This window comes from Takifugu rubripes, chromosome 19 (genome assembly GCF_901000725.2).
Source record: "Takifugu rubripes chromosome 19, fTakRub1.2, whole genome shotgun sequence".
Taxonomy (NCBI): domain Eukaryota; kingdom Metazoa; phylum Chordata; class Actinopteri; order Tetraodontiformes; family Tetraodontidae; genus Takifugu; species Takifugu rubripes.
This window is the reverse complement of record NC_042303.1, coordinates 13852969-13870015: the sequence shown is the minus strand read 5'-3', so window position 1 is coordinate 13870015 and position 17047 is coordinate 13852969. Positions and strand designations below refer to the sequence as shown.

Sequence of the window (17047 nt, the reverse complement as noted above, 5' to 3'; positions counted from 1 at the left end):
GGCAGCAGGTGGATCGTGCTGTGTGATCAAAATCACTCTGGCTCTGTCTTTCCACCAGGGTCCACACGTCCGTCCCACACACCCCTCGAATGTGCGCCCTCGTTTCTGTTTCACCGTCTTCAGCTAATGACGCTATGGCACGTGCCATGTAGGCGCTCAGCTGCCTGTGCTGTCCTGGCACCTGAAGGCCTTCAACCAGCGGATCATCCAGCTGGCTCAGGAGCGTGCACAGTCGGAACTGAACAGATGCCGCTCATTAGTGCTGGGCAGAGACTGACAAACCAATCAGCCAGCTGGAAAAAATGGCGGCGAAAGGAACGTGCATTGCGACATCTTTTCTCTCATTTTGTTGATCTTTGATCCTTTGATACTTATTGTTTTGTTTTACTTTTCAAAGGGTGTGTGTCGCCATTGCAGGCTGTGACATATTGGGTAATTTAAAAAAAGCTCTGCAGGGGCGACTGTGGCCCTAATCAAACGCCGCCACAGCGAGCTTATTGCAGGCAGTTGCCATAGAATTAGCTCCAAAATGCAGCTTTCCTCCTTGAATCAGGGGAGAGGGAGAGAGAAAAGGGAAGGGAGGGATGTTGCAAGGTCATTAAAACCTAATTATATCAGACATCGAACCACCCCAGACATGCAGCACAGAGGCTTCGTTTAGCAGCTCAAACAAATATTCCTGTTTCAGCAAAATTGGGATGGAGGCACAGAAGCAGCCACGCAGGTCGGACGCTCTGTTGTGGGCTTCTTCTGTCTCATCCAACCAAACAGCAGTCAAACACTTAGGCAAACACCCCCTAAAGAAAGAACGATTGCGTTTGCATAAGTCCACAGGCAGAGGCAGGAATGCAAAACTGTACTTTAAAAAATTGTAATGTAAATTGAGTAGTTAAACTCTAAAAACAAGACCCAAAACTCAGTTGAAATACTTGATGCAGCACAAAACAGGAATGTAGTTTAACTAGTTACAGAAAATTGTAGATAAGCTAAACAGGTTAAGCTAAAGCTTAGCCTGGCTTTGCTTTGGGAGCTATACTGGGTGTTTCCCCGTCTGTGCCAGAGGTCGTGCTCAGATGGGCAAACGTTGAAATATGCACGGTGTCGAGCGTCACGCTGAACTTCACATCTTTATTTACAGCAAAGGTCATGAAAGGTCAGGGGCCCGACAGTTTAAATATGATTCAGAAAAATTTCTCAATGAGTGTGTGTGTGTGTGTGTGTGTGTGTGTGTGTGTGTGTGTGTGTGTGTGTGTGTGTGTAGGAAGGCGTCCCCTGAGTTGGTCCAGAGGGGGTCAGAGGTCGGCCCGACAGATGACTCAGCACCTGTCAGCGTCCTGGTCGGTCTCATCAGTCACCTTCTCCAGATGCTGCCCATTAGAATCTGAGCGGTGGGCCCTCACCTGACGAAGGCCAGCGACCCCGCGACCCCGGGCACATCTGTCGACTAAACCTTAAACATATGCAGCTGCTTGGGGGGCATTGATATTGCCCCTCTCTCTCTCTCTCCCTCCACTGTGGATGTCAGGGCAGGAACTCTCGCTGTTATTTCCCATGTTTGGATTTTGGAGGTTTGTTTTTGTCTCAATGAAGGACAATTAAGGAAAGAAATGAGGAGATATGAGCTTACTATGGAGGATGTGTTTCTGTGTGTGTGTGTGTGTGTGTGTGTGTGTGTGTGTGTGTGTGTGTGTGTGTGTGTGTGTGTGTGTGTGTGTGTGTGTGCGTGTGTGTGTGTGTGTTTGGTCAAAGTGAGGCGGCACCGTGGCTCTGGAGTGTTAAAGAAATGCAGAGGGCAGCACGTTCAAACGGGCCGCATTCAAAGAGCAGCGAGTTTCAAAGGGAGACGCCACCGAGGGCAGCCGGGTTTGAACTGTGTTTGTGTGCTGAGCTGCTCCCTTTAAAAGGGACGGAGGAATTCCTGAAGTGCGTTCCGTTTTCTCGGAGGTGGGGAGGAAATTAGAAGACGTGGAATGAAAGTGGTGAAGAGACCTTAGTATCCATGGAGGGAGAGGAAGAGAGGGAAGGGTAGGAGAAAGAGAGAGGACACGTAGAGGGGGGACATTGGCCGGAGGCAGAGAGCTCCTGGAGCACCTTCCTCCAGGAGACTCAAAGAACAAAACCTACCTCACCTACCTGTGGGGGGGGGGCGCCAAGGCCGTCCCAGCTCCAAATAGTTGCACCAGCCTGACCTCAGTGATGGCTGCTGAGATACGTCAGCGGCCCCGTGAGCTGCGGCGCCTGAGCGCCCACACCTTCATAATAAACACACTCCATCAGCCGTCCGGGCCAACCACGCCGCCCCGGCCCGGTTAATTATAGATGTACGTTAAATTACTTTCATTACCTCGCCCGCTCAGTGGACGGGACACAGACAGGAGTGATCGATGGAAAACACCTCTCTAAACCTCCCCCAGAGGCAAAGGACCTGTTTTACTTTGACTTTCGGGACCGTTTTCTGATCCTGGACTTTCTGTCCCCCTCATCTGTTTGTCTTTATTCTTCCCTAAAGTGATTTTAGTCTGGGAAAAATGTCCAGAAACTGTTTTTTAAATGTAGTAAGAATTTAAAGGAATGATGTTCTAGTCAGTCCATGGATCGATGGAAATGGACACCTGTGTGTCATCAGTGTGACAGCGATATTTAACATATTGGTTTCATGTATTCTTGCTCAAAGGATGCACATATATGAAAAATATGCAGGGCCAAGGAGGATTCCCTGAGGAACACCATCTTCAATAGGAAAACGACAGCATGACGCCGACAAAAATACCTCAACCAGATGGTAAGAAGCCAAAATGAGCCTCATCCCAGCAGACTTGAGGTGAGCAAAGCACTTCCTGGACTGTTTCTGAGCAACAGACGGGGAATTAAATTGATTCTTATTGTTAGTTTGATAGAACCCAAAGAAAACTGAACTTGATTTAAAGGGTCATAAGGGGGGGTCAACACTAAACTTGGTTAAATGTTACAACTTTCATGACAACATGTAGAAGAACACTTACACTCGGACAGTGACACATGAATCTCTGCTTTGGTCCTCAGGACCTCAGGACCACCCTACTGAGCATGTGCTGATGAGCAACGCTTCACATTGGAAGTCCGTATTTGATTTGTAATCTTTGCTCCTTTATTTCCAGTGTTGACTGACGCTGCTCGGCCCGCTGGGAGCCTTGTGTAAGGCCGCTCCAGACCCATCAGGTCAGGCCACTGTAAACAAACTAGATCGGCCTCGCGCCGACGCAATAGGTCGCGAGAGCAGCGACTCTTATCTGGGCTGGATGAGCAAGAGCACACAATGGTACCGTTCCTTAGGAAACTGGTTTTACAGCGTTTCCATCTGCAGCTCGGGGCCAGCGTGTACTTTAGAACAGCCGGGCTCATTAACAAATGAGTACTTCTGGTTTCAAGGATCCCGTTGGACCATTTGGAAAATAACTTCCCAAGTGTTGATTCTTCCAAAATGTAACCTTTTGTTAGCAGCAACCAGACCAAATAAATAAATAAATGTGGAAATCTGTGTTTTTCCATTTTTTTCCAATTTACTAGGGCCCTCATTTAGCGACACTAATGGGATGCACGCAGCCAGCAACAGGAGTCTGGAACGCCTTGACCTTTGCTGATGTGCTCGTCTCTGACATTTCCAAACTCGCAACTGTTTGGAGGATGTCCACAACACGTTTAAGACATAAGACATGTTCAAACCCTTCAGTGAGCCACATTTCCTTTATTTAACAGAAGCTTATCAGTGGAGTTTGACACTTTTTTAAGATCTAAAGGACATACAGATGCACACAGGTGTACATCTTGGCCGTACCTATACAGGAAATGTGTTATTACGTACTATTAAAGCTGCCACCACTGTGAAACAGGAAGACGATCCTCTGTTAACCACACACAGGTTAAAAAAAATGGCAGGCAAACATAGGAAGCTGTATTTTACAGACATGACCCTATGAATATTATCATACAGTGCAAACAAAATTATTAATAAATAATTCCATGACGGCTCGCTGTTTTACCTCCAAAAATGTGCCTCTAAGTGTTTGGTATTTAAGGCGTTGCACCAGATGAGGATACAGGCAAGTCTCATCTGTATCTGCTGAAGTTCATTTGTGTCCCCTGTGGGCTTCCATACTTCATGAGGGGACATGCAAAGGAAGCCCATTCGGCATAAAATCTATTATTTCTTCATTTTTAATTCCATTTGCAGGTTTGACTGGAGTCTTTGGCATATTAGCATAAATATCTGAATATCTGATTTAAGGGAACAAGAAGAAACAACTGTTACATTTCTGAAGGCTTAGAAATCAGTTGTTTATTTTTTAACTTACTGTCTACAACCGAACACTGACTAAAGGCTGGATGTAACCAGTTAATCCATACATTTGCCTGCAGTTACATCTGAGCAAATGTTCACTGAGGTCAACAGGAGAGATCGGAACACGTTATGGATCCGAACCAGTTAGTAAGTTGCTGGCTGTGACTCAGGCGAGGTAGTTAGGATGATTTGACTGTAAGAGTTTCTTCTTATTGAGACTTAAAGCAGGTGGACGTGTAGAAAAATAGGTTTCATTGTCAAAAACAGACGGATCAATCGAGCTCCATCGACATCTGCAGCGTTCAAAGTTGCAGGCTGGTGTCCAAACTGCTGGAATAAAGCATTAATCACGTTATTTACGTACGGCGTAGACCCTCAGAACAGACTGAGATGGGCCCGGGAGGACGCTGAGGTGTCGATAACAGACATCTCCATCATCAATAGTTGTTCAATAAAACAAGAACTCGGGATAACCCTCTGTTCTGGCTGCAGGTGCTCGTGCGAATGCATCCAGCCGAAAGTGGCAGTACGCCCGGACATTGTTAGCGTGATATCGCTAGCAAGTCTTAGAGCTTCTTGTCTTGCTTTCATGTTTGATAAAACACCAAAACATGACTTTTAAACAAGACAGTTGATTCCCACATTACTGATCTCCTGTGGCCGTTTCAGCGTTGGGCTCAGCTGGTTCTGTCACATTCTCGCTGTCCCGTTTTGTCACCTGATCCGGGTTCTCCGAGTTTTTTCGGTTCTGCTCGAGGTCTATTGTTGCTTCCTCTGGACACACCTGGTGGTAGTTGTAGATGTTCATGACAAGGAGGAAGACGCCACCGGTCAGGATCACGGTGCCACACATGAAGAAAAGGTACTTGTAGTCCTGGAGAACATCCACCAGGAACCCTGCGACGTGAGAAAAGCAGGCATGGAAAAAGGCATCGGATTTACGTTGTGTTTAACAAACAAACATGTTCTCCATCACAACAGACGGAACCCAACATTCACAAACGTCTGCGACCACGACTAAACCCAGATTTGGCTTTGGCGCATCTGTGAGAGACGGTGAAATCGACCGCGGGCCAAGTTGAAAGCAGCCATTTTGGAAATGACGGTGGTGGTGGGGGGGGGCTGTCCTGGCTCTACCTGCGTCTCTGAGAAGGCAATTTGGAACGCTGCCGCTGAGACGAATCAGAGGAGAAGCCCATTCCCGGAGCCGTAAACATCGAAACTGCCACCGCAGCAAGTGACAAATGCAGTTTGGATCAGATATAAACATCCAGGAGTTCTAGCCAACCCAGGTCTGCAGCGCGGCACACTGCCTGTCTGTCTGTCTGTCTGTCTGCCTGCCTGCCTGTCTGTCTGTCTGCCTGTCTGTCTGTCTGCCTGCCTGCCCGCCTGCATGGCTGTAACATTTTAAAGTGTGGGCTTCAGCACCCTAATAGAAACCACGGTGTGTATGCAGGAGGCGTCCCTCCGTATTTGGATCAGTTTCAAGTCTAAACTCTTCTGCGTCGTCTGATGGATGCCTCTCCTCTGACACGTGCACACCAAAGACCATCACTCTCATTAAGCCGCTCCTTGATTGGCTGAGCAGTAATTAAGTCCATCTGGTAAAATCACCCTTTTTTTCCCCTCTTCTAATGTATTCAGAGCTTAATTATAGCCCAGGTACAAGACTTTAATGACGAGAGTTTAAACTGAGCATCATTTAACACCCAAAGCTAAAGGCTAATTACACCCACTTACTGCACTTCTGCCTAATTGGACTGACTCGGTGGTGTGAGGGTAGTAACAAGTGCAGACGTAAAGATTGAGGCCTCTGGAGGATGCAGACGTGCACAGATGCACTTATTTATCCTTTTAAAACTGCCTCAGAACAGTGTCACACAAGACAAACTCTGGGCCCATAAATATTCACCTCATTAAAACCAAATGAAGGAGATGTTAGCAGAGGGACACAGAGTCGCTGCACCGGCGTTTAAATCCAGAGTAGTAAACTGGCCGTTTGGACCATTTTAAGAGCAAAAGCCACAATCTTATCTTCATTAAAGCACCCTTTTCTCATGTCTTTGTCTTTTTAACCCTTTAGATGGTCTTTGTATTCATTTTTCCAATAAATGTATTACCAAATTAGCCCCGCTCCATCTTCTCCCCACTTGCACCTGGAACCTTTCCTGTTATCTCACAGTAAAATGCAGTTGTTCCCATAAAAGACGCCTTCAGAAACGTAATTGTAAGGAAAGAGGAGGGACAGTCAGGACTCTAAACTTGGGTTTACCTGCAGCAGGCGGGCCCACAAGTACCGGGAAGCATTCGATGATGGTGACCAGTCCAACAGCGCTGGGGAAGCGCTGGATTCCTATCAGGTCCAGCAGACATTCAAATATCAGTGCGAAGACCATGCCAAAGCTCCACCCAAAGAGGATGGCGTAGACCACCAGGTAGAAGTAACCGTTCAGCAGGGGGCACAACAAGTGGGAGAGTCCGTTTAAAATGACAGCGAAGCTGAACAGGTACTGGATTCTAAGCCTGATCCACTTGCAGCTGGCCAACAGGCCTGTAGCCGGCCGGGTAAATATGTCCACGAAGCCCACGATGGAGAGCAGGAAGGCAGCAGAATAGTCGTCCACCCCCTGAGTGATGGCATATTCTGCCAGGAACAGAAAGGGAGCGTAGGCACCGAAGAAGAACATCACGTTTCCAATTATGTATATGACGAAACCTCGATCCTTGAAAATGGACAGGTCCATGAAGGTCTGAACGTTCTTCACGCAGCTGCGGAAACCTGTCTTTTTCTCCATCTCTTTCTGCTCACCAGCGAGGGACCTTACAGGTGGAGAACCAGCGGGTCTCATCAGGGCCCCGGCGACGCAGGAATTGAGCATCAGCCCTCCGATAATGAGTAAACTGCCTCTCCAGCCGAACATGTTGAGTAAATATTGGTTAAGGGGGGCCAGGCCACACAGGAACACGGGGCTGCCCGCCATAGCTAGCCCATTAGCTAAAGGACGCCTGACGAGGAAGTACTTGCTGATGATGGTGACAGACGCGTTGAGATTGAAGGCCAGTCCACAGCCTGTGTGAATACAGCAAAAGAAAAGACATTACCACAAACTCCAAATGGTGGTGGTGGTGGTGGGAGTGGGGCTCAAATTAAATCAGAGCTGATCCTGCACGCTGCTCATTAAGGCTCGATCTCATTTGACTTTTTCCCGCTAAGATCTCATTTGGAGCAGAGCTAAACTAGAGTGAATTAGTAGTGCATCCACTCGGCTGTCTGCTTATCCAAATATTTAGCATCAACTTGTGTTGCATGCATTTGCGCAAACAAGCATTTAAAAAGCCTCTTTTTATTTCCTTTATGAACGCGAGTTCAGAAGGTCTGTCTGAAGTTTGCCGACGCACTTTCGTTTTCATCGGCGTGTCCAAATTTTCACAGGAAATTCACGTTAGCGTAGCTGTTCGGAGAGAGACGGGGGTGAGGCACAAAACTAGCGCGGTGAAGTACGATAAAGTGCACCCTTCAGATACAAAAATGCATCAAAACACGGCCTTCAAATGCACCGTGTCGACACTACAGGATGGCTGAAAGCGTCTGGATGGTGCTGGGAGGAAAAAGCGCAGGTGGAACCTGTGTATTAAGAATGGCCTGCGATGAATCATGACTCCTCGGTAAACTAGCCGAACAAGGGCAGAGTGGGAGCCCGGCCACGTGTTGACCAGCAGCCACTAGCTGGGACCATTAATCCTTCCTGGGAGTCCTTGGCAGGTTAATGAGCCCCGTGCGACGAGCACGATGGGAGCCTGCAGTGAAGAACGGAAGGCCACAGAAGACCACGCTTGCTAAGATCAGGGACCAGTCTGCTGTAATTACCACCCAGGTTCTGACCCTCCAAAAGCACCTCAGGAGTTGGGGCAGATGCTCTACGTCCTGTGAAAACACACACCCATCTGAAAAAAGGACACCGACCCGACAACCTAGAAACTCCACTCCTGCTCAAGGTTACTCGCTACGTAAACATCTAAAGTCAAATCCTGTACCTCCGATGATGCCCACAAATAAATACAGGAAACTGATGGACGTGGCCAGGGAGGCTGCCGCCACGGACAGGCCGGACATCAGGCCGCCCACCATGACAACAGTGCGGCATCCGTAGCGATTGACCAGTAGGCTGCTCACTGGACCTGAACACACAGAGGGAAATATTAGAGAAACAGTCGTTAGCACGGTCAAACCAAGGTTAGGGGAACACCGCAGGTGTGATCGCAGGACGTAGGAATCCCCCCTCATAACAAATAACCTGCCCTTCGAACGCCATCACTCTCCCTTTCATTCAGAACCTGCAGAGTCTGCAGCAGAGGGAACTTTTGGGTTATTTGAATATGTATGAATTCTTCTCATTTGATTTAGAAGTCCAAGAGACCATCAGTCAAACTAAAACCCAGCCACTCCCAAAGGCAGGAAGGAAAACCAGGCACGGCAACAATGAAAAAACAAACTGAATTTAAGCGTTCAAGTTTATTTGGTTGCTCTAAATAGGAAAATGGTATTAAGAACCGTCCTTGGCCTCGGGAGGAAGATAAATATGGAAGACGGCTGTTTGATGGTGGATTGTATGACTGTAAATGGGCAGGCTGCACCAGTGTTTACCACAGTAAAATAAGAGCTTTTTTGGAACCACAAAAAAATAAACAAACAATGAAAGCACATGATTCAAATGTTTTTAATTAATAAACAAAGCCAGCGGAGTTGCAGGAATTTCTCCACGTGTCGTTTCTCTTTTATTTAAGTCTTGTTTCATTCGAAATACGTAGTTTAGGCAAATGCTCAAATAACCTATTTTAAGGAATCTTCAAACCTAAAAGTGCGTCCCGTAAACAGCCGGATCAGGTGACCGAGCGATCATGTGACTGTGCCTGTCTGCTTCCGGTCTATGTTTAATACTTATTTACAGACGCCGCAGGAAATTCGAATCTCCACTTGGGCCGGATGGAAAAACCTGCTCGCTAATTGTCGGAAGCATCTCTTTACTTCCTGTGCCCCCCCCAGCTTGATAGAAAACCTCAAACGAGCCAACGAACTCATGATGCTCCACGGAAAACAAGTCTGTGTAGCTCCTCTCCGACTGTATAGGTGCCGTTTGAATTCGCCCGCCGACAAACTGCTTGTTTATGCAGTCAAACGTGCGCCTGCCGAGGTCAAAGATGGATCATCTGTGGCCCTGCAGCTGTGTCACGACAGGCCAGCTCCAACAATGCCAACGTTTCCGCCGCCATTACAACTTTATCATTTGCGCTCCTGGATCAGAGGTGCTCCGGAGAGGCTGTCGCGTGTCTCCCCGGGGGCCGGCGCCACACTCGTGCGCGCGGAGCCACACTCTTGCGCGCGGGGCCTCGCGCTCTGATAGATTCCTCCCGTCTCTACTCCGCTGACATTGCTGTAGCCTCGCCAAGGACGGCGTGATAAAGCCGTCTGCCTGAGCGGCGGCGAGAGGAGATATTTCACCAGCGAGGCCTCCTCGGTTGCACATCCTGTTGTCCCGTAACCTTGGAAAAACAACTGTTATCACGCAACGCCTCCGCGGCACTTAGTTCTGCCATAAATCGCGTCACCTCCGGAGCCTGATCGCAACGCGACTGAGACGCGTCCATTTCCTCCGTATTAGAACATTTAGATTCATGTTTAAAAGAGGTGTGGGGCAAATAACAGACCCTTTACCGGGTTTCACAGTGATTATGCCGACACCTGTAATTGAATTTCCCAATAAAGAGCTTTGGTAGCGCGTTGGTTAAAACCTGACTTTATGTAGGTCGATGAATAAATGATGCCAGAGCATTTCTTTGTATCATGGAGGACCTGAATGTAGCATATCGCAGTGACGTAATGCCAACTCGATGCACTTTTTGTCTGCATAATTCCCAAATTGAATGAAAACTGTGTTTGGTTTGGGGTTGTTTTGCATTAATTCCTTCACGCAGCATCAGAACTAAAAGCCGTCAATGATCAGTTAGCGATTAAAGTCTCGTTTCGAGTGTGAATGAGTGGAAACCATCAAAGAACTTAATGGGTTTTTTTTCTTTCCGTGCTCCTGAGCTCGACCGCACGCTTCATCATCACGGAACAATTAACACACTCTTTGTTCTGGAACCTGTCAGACAGTCTCATCTGACAAACACGCACCCTGGAGAAAGTTGCATCATTGTCATTCAGATCTGCGTGAGTTTATAGCACTATAGTCCCTTTAACATAAACACTTTGTGACCTTTCGCATTTAAAGCCATTATATATCAGTCATTGGTGCCAACCATGAGTATAGGCCGTGCAGTTAATGCAGCGTAGAAGACACTATTCTACTTTTTGTTTTTTTTGTCCCACATGAGCAGCGTGTCTTTCTCATCTGATTGGCTCGACTCCGGGGCCCCTCAATCAGGGGTCAAAAACGAACAAAGGATTCATGCTCCCATGATGCCGCAGCAAATGTGCATGCAAATGCGGTTGTGGAGCGTTTCCAAGTGCACTTTAATGGTCTTGATGCGTTCACTCTGAGACCTACAGACAACATTCCCAAAGTCAGACTAAAAAACTAACCCCCACCCTTGGCCCATCCCCCAACAAATGCTGGACTTTGGAACAAAAATCTGTTTGACTTACCTCCCCCGTACACAGCAGCCAGCATGACAGAGGAAATCAATGCTATTTCACTAAAACTGGTGCCCAGATCATCCTGGATCTCCTTGAAGAAAATGGACAGGGCTTTGGGCAGGCTGTAGGCGAACCCAATGGAAATGTGTGCCCCAAAGACCACGACCCAGCCCCAACCGCCATCAATGGGTTTGAAGCCCACTGGATCCTCTGGAGCAGAGGCCATGATCCTGTTGAGAATGAAAATGCAGCTTTATTTCTGCACCTTCGATGAGGCCGAAACGCTGTTGAATAAAAAGCCACTTTGATCCTATTCAAATCTCTCCCGTCAGCTGTTGAACTTCATTGCAAAGACGAGTATGAGCGCCTTTGCCTCCCGAGGACGCGAGCTTGTGAGCGCGTATGTGCTGCAGCTCCTTGTTGACAAAGGTGAGGCAACGGGAGCACAAGTTTCGGTCGACTCCGCACGCAGAGGCTCGAGACAGAAAAGTCATTTCAAACCCCCGCAGAAGTGCCTGACCACTCCAGAGTACTCAAGGAGGAACCTCTAATTCATGGAGGAACTCCCGGGAATGCTGCACGCTGCTGCCGGGATGGGGGGTGGTGTAAAGGCCAGCTGTGCGGGCCGGAGCGTGACCTGCTGGAGAGGTCACGCTCCGGCCCGCTGCAGCACCATCAAACTCCTGCATTTATCCGTTTCCCCCAGTCAGAAAGTGAAGCGCACGTACCTCTCAGTCAGCCGCTCAGCCTGTTTGTGGCTCAGCTTCAGTCGGCAGCTTTATCTGACGCTGGGTCACATGTGCTCTCTTTGCCCTGGGGGGGTCAAAACATCACAAGACCCACCTCCGCTGCATGTTACGACAGACGTGCCGTCCTTAATAAACCGGCTGCATTCTTCAACCGATGGTCGAAGCCCCCCCCCCCATCCGCCGCACGCCTGGTGCAAGAAAAGAGCCGCCAGCCACCTTTACTGGTTTTATTTCAAAGTATGTGCAATGTAAATTTCACAGTTGAGCTCAGCCACCATTAGAACCCAGCAAATAAAAGGAGAATACATGAAGACGACGGAGTAGCACCCATCAGCCGAACACGGCAAACTTTCTCCCTCCGCCTTGTCTTTTCTGTGTCCGGCGTCCGAAATCTGTCCTGCTGCTTAATGCTCAGATTTGGTGAGATGTCACGTTGAAATGCTGTACAACGGCGGGGCGGGGGAGGGGAGGGGGGCAAAATAAAACGCTTCACTCGTGAGGATTTCTCTACTGTAGCTATAGAATTACAGGAACCAAAAAAAAAGGGGGAAAAAGAAACAGCAACTTTAGACAACGAAAGGGAAAATCACATCTATCGTTTCAAGTTATATAAAAAAAAAACTAAGTAAAAAAAAAACTGTGCAAGTACAGCAAACCTACAGTATGTTACACAAAACAAAACACTTAAATACAGTACTGTTTCAGTAGAAATCCTGAGAGTTCTCCGATCCAACCTTCTGTTGACGTGATGAGGGCGACCAGCTGTCCGCGGGGGTGGTGGTGGGGGGGTGATGAGGGTGGGGTTCTCTTGGAGAGGTTCTGCCCTCCACGTTCCGGCCTTTCTGCAGTTCTACATAAGATTGTCAAGAAAAAATGTTTAAAATAAAAAAGCACCGTCCTCTGCGTGACGTGAGGGCTCCGCCAAACCCTTGTGGCCAAGAACTGGAGAGTGATTCAGTGCAGCGCCCAGACGGTTCTCTGCATATTCAAACAGCCAAACAATCGCTACCCCAAGGAAAAAGAAACCAAAAAAAACCGATGCGCTTGACAGCCCCGTCGACGCTCCTGGACTTATTGCTACCGCGACTGTCTGGATCGGCATTAAGGAGACCTCGGGGTGCTCTGGAGCTTCAGAGGGAGGCTGTTCGCCCGTTCCAAACATTAAGATCCGGTGGAAATGAAAGAAACCGCAGAGCTTCACATCACTGTCCCTAACATGGTCCAAAACGTCCCTTTTCTCCTCTTCACACACATCTGAGGTAAGCCTGGTCGGGAAATCTTCCACTTAGTGTCGTCGCAACTTCGACTCCATCCTTAGTTCTCCAATGTGGAGAGCGAGTGCGCCCACGGCTGACGCACCAACGGACACCGAGCTCGAAGCGGGAGGCGCAGATTGGCCCCCGGTGCGGGAGACGGACGAGAAGCCACGCGTGGTGCGATATCTGACACGCGGGGAAAAGGGACCAAAATATAAAACACGAGCACACGTCAAATCAAAACTGCTCTACAGAACAAGCTGAAGAAAGATTTGAGCTATAAAAGGAAAAACACACACACGCGCACACACACGAAGCTCAGTCAGTGACCCCACTGAGCCGCGAGCTCACCTTACCCGTAGTTATATAGTTTGAGTTTATATATAGCCATTTCTGCTCCGTAGCGTCCGTATTCTCCAGAGAGCACGTCCGTCCTGCCAGTACCCTCCCTTGCATGCTTATTATTTGTAAAAAACAAAACAAAAAAAAACAACTCCTTATCTGTAAGTATCTACAACAAAAATAGAACATGGCTCAACAGAACGAACAGGATAATTGCACTTATGATCGGCTGTACGGTGTTTGTTAAACAAGCATCAGTGTGGGTCGCTGGTGCCGTGTGGTTAAAACAACAACAACAACAACAAAATACTGCAATCTTTAAAGCACCCTCATTTTGATCATTGAAGTTTGAATTTAAGACTCAACCAAAACTGGTCTGCGTGGTGCAAAGAGGAGGCAGGGCCGCGCGGCGCCGCTGCCCCCGACCCGGCGCCTGGCTCCGCCAGACGCGTTGCCTCAAAGCACTTTCTGGAGACACTGAGGGTAAAGTTTGGCCACCACGCATTCAAAGTGGCGCCCTAAATCCCAGAGGCGGTCCGGCGTCTCGTACACTTTGGCCCAGGCGTCTACCTCGTCGTCGTACTGGTAAAGGGAGTTCTTGCGGCTGGTGCGGAACACGTGCTCCTCCACCATGACCTGCGTGGCCCGCACGAAGAGGTGGAGCTTCCCCTGCAGCAGCATGGCTTTGATGTAGGGGCTGGTGGCCTGGTCGAAGGGCAGGTCTCTCTTTCGGCTCCACGTGTTCCTCTCGATGTCGTAGACCTCCACGGTGAACGTGCGCTGGTGGTTCCTGCAGATGCCGGCGATGTAGTAGATGCAGTTCTTGTACAGGGCGGCCAGACCCTGGCTCCGAGGGACGCTCATGGGCGCCAGGTGACTCCAGTAGTCCTTTCGTGGGTCAAAGCAGAAGAAGTACTCGCCTGCAGGGGACACGGACCACAAAACACTCATTTTTAACGGCGGTTTTCAGCTAAAACGAAGCGGCGGCATCGCGGCGAAGGAAAGCGGCTCACCCTGAAGGACATAAATGCGGTCTCTGTACTCCAGGGCGCTGTGGAACTCCATGGCCACCGGCATGGGACTCACTGCTGTCCAACAGTTGTCCCGGGCATCGTAGCACTCCACCGACTTCAGCGCGTTCCGACCGTCGCCCTCGTACACCCGCCCTCCCAGCGCGTAAAGCTTCGCGCAGCAGTGCACGAGCCTGCAGCCTATGCGCGCCCGCAGCAGGGGGGCGCGGGGGAGCCAGCGGTTGCCCGCGTGCTCGTACTGCCAGAAGTCGCTCTCCGCCCGGTGGTCGATCGACACCTCGCTGTTGCTGGGCCTGTACCCTCCGCCGATGTAGATGTCGTTCTCCGAGGAGACCAGAATGCCGACCTCGCGCAGGTCGTTGGGCGGTTTGCACAGCTTGAACACCCTCCCCGTGGCCGCGTCCAGGCAAGGCACCGTCTGCTTCTTCCCTGAGTGTTTGTGAGCGGCATCAAAGCAGATGATCATCTCAGACGCGGTCATGCCCAGGCGCTGCGAACACCCGTTGGTGCCGGCGAGGCGGGCTTTGGCCTCGCTGGGGTCCTTGGACAGGGACAGGGCGCAGGCGAACGGGGCGGGAATCCCACTGAGGAAGGCCTCATCCAGCAAGGGCAGACGGATGCACTGGGAAAAAACCTCAGCGAGGTGGGCCTCGCGCCCGGGCAGGTCGTGCTCGGCCCAGCGGACGATGCTTTCGTACACGTGCTCTTCCTTCTCAACGTTGAGGTCGTCGTTGTTCAAGATGCTGACCAGCTGCTCCTCGGTCATCTGGAGGAACTCCTGCTCCCAGGACACACACAGGAACTGCCACAACAACAGGGGGAGTACAGTCACAACACCAGATTAAAGCGTGGAATCATGACGGGAGGCCGGGAGGATCGCTCGGGACACCCACCTTCTTACGGATGTAGTCCTGCGAGCGTTCCTTCAGCTCCTGGTGGCCGTAAGCATCAGCAAACATAAAGACCCCGATACAGTTCTGGGGGTCGAGTCGGCTGATCATGAACTGGGCACACTGGTCCTGCAAGGCGGGGATCTGGAAAATGCTGGCTGCCGTGAACAGGGCCTGGACGTTGGACTCAGAAAGCGTGACTCTGGAGGTGTAGGCGTAGTCCAAGACCAGCTGCATGGATTCAGACTCCACCCCGACGATTCTGACCTCGCGCTGGCTGCTTTCTGTAAGGCCGCTGGTGAACATGGACCTGGTGGCGCAAAAAAAAAAAATTCATTCATCATTCATCAATTCTCGGGCATTTTCGAACAATCCGTTTCAGAATGGAGGCGCCCTACCTAAAATACGGGCTGATTGCTGCCAGGACATTTCGGTGACATGAAAAGGTCTTGCCGTGATCCACTTCTACGACGATGTCGGTGAGCTGTGCTTCGTCGTACAAGGCTTTCAGCTGCTGCAGCATGTTACAGGCATGGACAGCATCTACCCCGTTGAAGTTGGTGCTTGGAGGTGTCCCATTTTGTACTTGTAACAGCTTCCCTACCTCTGTTAACACCCCACAGAGAGAATAATGTGCACATTAAACAACAGAAATAACAAAAAAAGCATCTTTTAAAGTTAATACACTCCCTCGTGAAAAATCTTATGACTAAATAAACAACTTTTTTCCATGACTATAGGTGGGAGAGCATTTAATAAATGTCCATTTAGCTATTGGGATTTTGCGTATTAGAGGCAACCACAATAAGTTTATTTTCTTTGCAGCGAAACACAGAATCCATAGAATAAACTAGTCCATACAGCACCTTCCACAGGTTGCACCAAGCTGTCATGGCTGACTTTATTGCAAACTTTGCAACAAAGAACTTGTAACTTTTTCTGCATTAAGCAACACGAGGTGAGCAGGAGCGACTGCTTGACAGGACAAAGGCTCCCCAGGGGTGGAGAAAACAACTGGCTCACCAGGTGGAAGCTAGCAGGCTAATACCGACCACTTTAACACGGTTTGATCGAAACCTGCTAGAAATAATGCTCTCAACCACTCGCACGTACTGCACAGCGGCTGGTCTAGGTTTAGCTTTTATTAAGGTGTCCTTCTGCTTCTGCCGACTGGTTGATAACCAGAGCTCCAACTTTAAGCAGACATCGAGACATCGAGCTAATGCTAGCCAGCTTTCTTTGACACAACATTGCAAGATGTTGGACGATTTAAAAAAACAACAACAACTAATGCTTCGACCCCTCTTCGAGAACCATGAGCGGGATTTAATGATGTTTAATGCCTGTGCACTGCGACTGATAACCGGAGCCTCAACAGGCACTTGTCCAACCTTTGTCTCTTGACATACACAAGTGTTTACACAATCAGCTGGAGATAGCGAGCTAACCGACCGAAACTTAGCCAGAGCTAGCATTAGTAGCATAGCGACGCTAACGATAACCAACACTTTTTGAAGAGTCTGGGGAGCCCGAACCCTCTGAACGAGAACGTAATACGTCGTAAATTTTTCAGCGAGTCTGTAAAGTCACGCCCCAACAACACATAAACGCTAAATTTATAACTTTACAACGCGTTACTAGAGTCTGAGAGGTGGACAAAACAATGAAATGATTTTGCTAACCTCCACTGGCAGCCATTCTCTCCACCGAGAAACGTCAGTGAGTGAACAGCGGAGCCCCGGAAACAAGGAACAGCCAATCACATGACGCGCTCGGATCTCACAGCCAATCAGATCCGTCGGCTCTGGAACGGGGGAAAAAAAG

At 49.3% G+C, this 17047-nt stretch overlaps 2 protein-coding genes and 1 long non-coding RNA gene across 5 annotated transcripts; 1 reads left to right on the top strand and 2 right to left on the bottom strand.

Moving 5' to 3' along the window:
- The first annotated feature begins 455 nt into the window (after window positions 1-455).
- LOC115246921 (uncharacterized) lies at window positions 456-3505 on the top strand. 3 transcript variants are annotated; one of them, XR_003886031.1, is made up of 3 exons: window positions 456-594; window positions 1262-2821; window positions 3138-3505. It is a non-coding gene; the product is annotated as an uncharacterized lncRNA (long non-coding RNA). The 3 variants fall into 3 exon arrangements; XR_003886029.1 differs by lacking the exon at window positions 456-594 and adding an exon at window positions 934-1143; XR_003886030.1 differs by lacking the exon at window positions 456-594 and adding an exon at window positions 934-1153.
- A 199-nt stretch (window positions 3506-3704) lies between these two features.
- On the bottom strand, window positions 3705-11792 carry LOC101064201 (monocarboxylate transporter 2). Its single transcript, XM_003973501.3, has 5 exons — window positions 11684-11792; window positions 10965-11185; window positions 8354-8497; window positions 6591-7388; window positions 3705-5215 (listed from the first exon to the last, which is right to left on the bottom strand). Exons 2-5 carry the CDS (start codon window positions 11179-11181, stop codon window positions 4962-4964), a joined length of 1413 nt encoding a protein of 470 aa, XP_003973550.1. The 5' UTR covers window positions 11182-11185; window positions 11684-11792; the 3' UTR covers window positions 3705-4961.
- Window positions 11793-11917: 125 nt separating this feature from the next.
- On the bottom strand, window positions 11918-17047 carry kbtbd8 (kelch repeat and BTB (POZ) domain containing 8). Its single transcript, XM_003973460.3, has 5 exons — window positions 16906-17047; window positions 15622-15829; window positions 15227-15533; window positions 14316-15135; window positions 11918-14222 (listed from the first exon to the last, which is right to left on the bottom strand). The coding sequence occupies exons 1-5, from the start codon at window positions 16919-16921 to the stop codon at window positions 13759-13761; spliced, it is 1815 nt and encodes a 604-aa protein (XP_003973509.1). The 5' UTR covers window positions 16922-17047; the 3' UTR covers window positions 11918-13758.

Bases quoted from the DNA above. Each gene is read 5' to 3' on its own strand.
- kbtbd8 (XM_003973460.3), bottom strand. The intron at 15,136-15,226 runs GTGGGTGTCCCG...TTGTTGTGGCAG, and splicing joins AGGACTACATCCGTAAGAAG to TTCCTGTGTGTGTCCTGGGA. The intron at 14,223-14,315 runs GTGAGCCGCTTT...TGTCCCCTGCAG, and splicing joins CCGCATTTATGTCCTTCAGG to GCGAGTACTTCTTCTGCTTT.
- LOC101064201 (XM_003973501.3), bottom strand. From the start codon at position 11,181: ATGGCCTCTGCTCCAGAGGATCCAGTGGGCTTCAAACCCATTGATGGC. The intron at 8,498-10,964 runs GTAAGTCAAACA...CTGTGTGTTCAG, and splicing joins GGCTGCTGTGTACGGGGGAG to GTCCAGTGAGCAGCCTACTG. The intron at 7,389-8,353 runs GTACAGGATTTG...GTATTCACACAG, and splicing joins ATTTGTGGGCATCATCGGAG to GCTGTGGACTGGCCTTCAAT.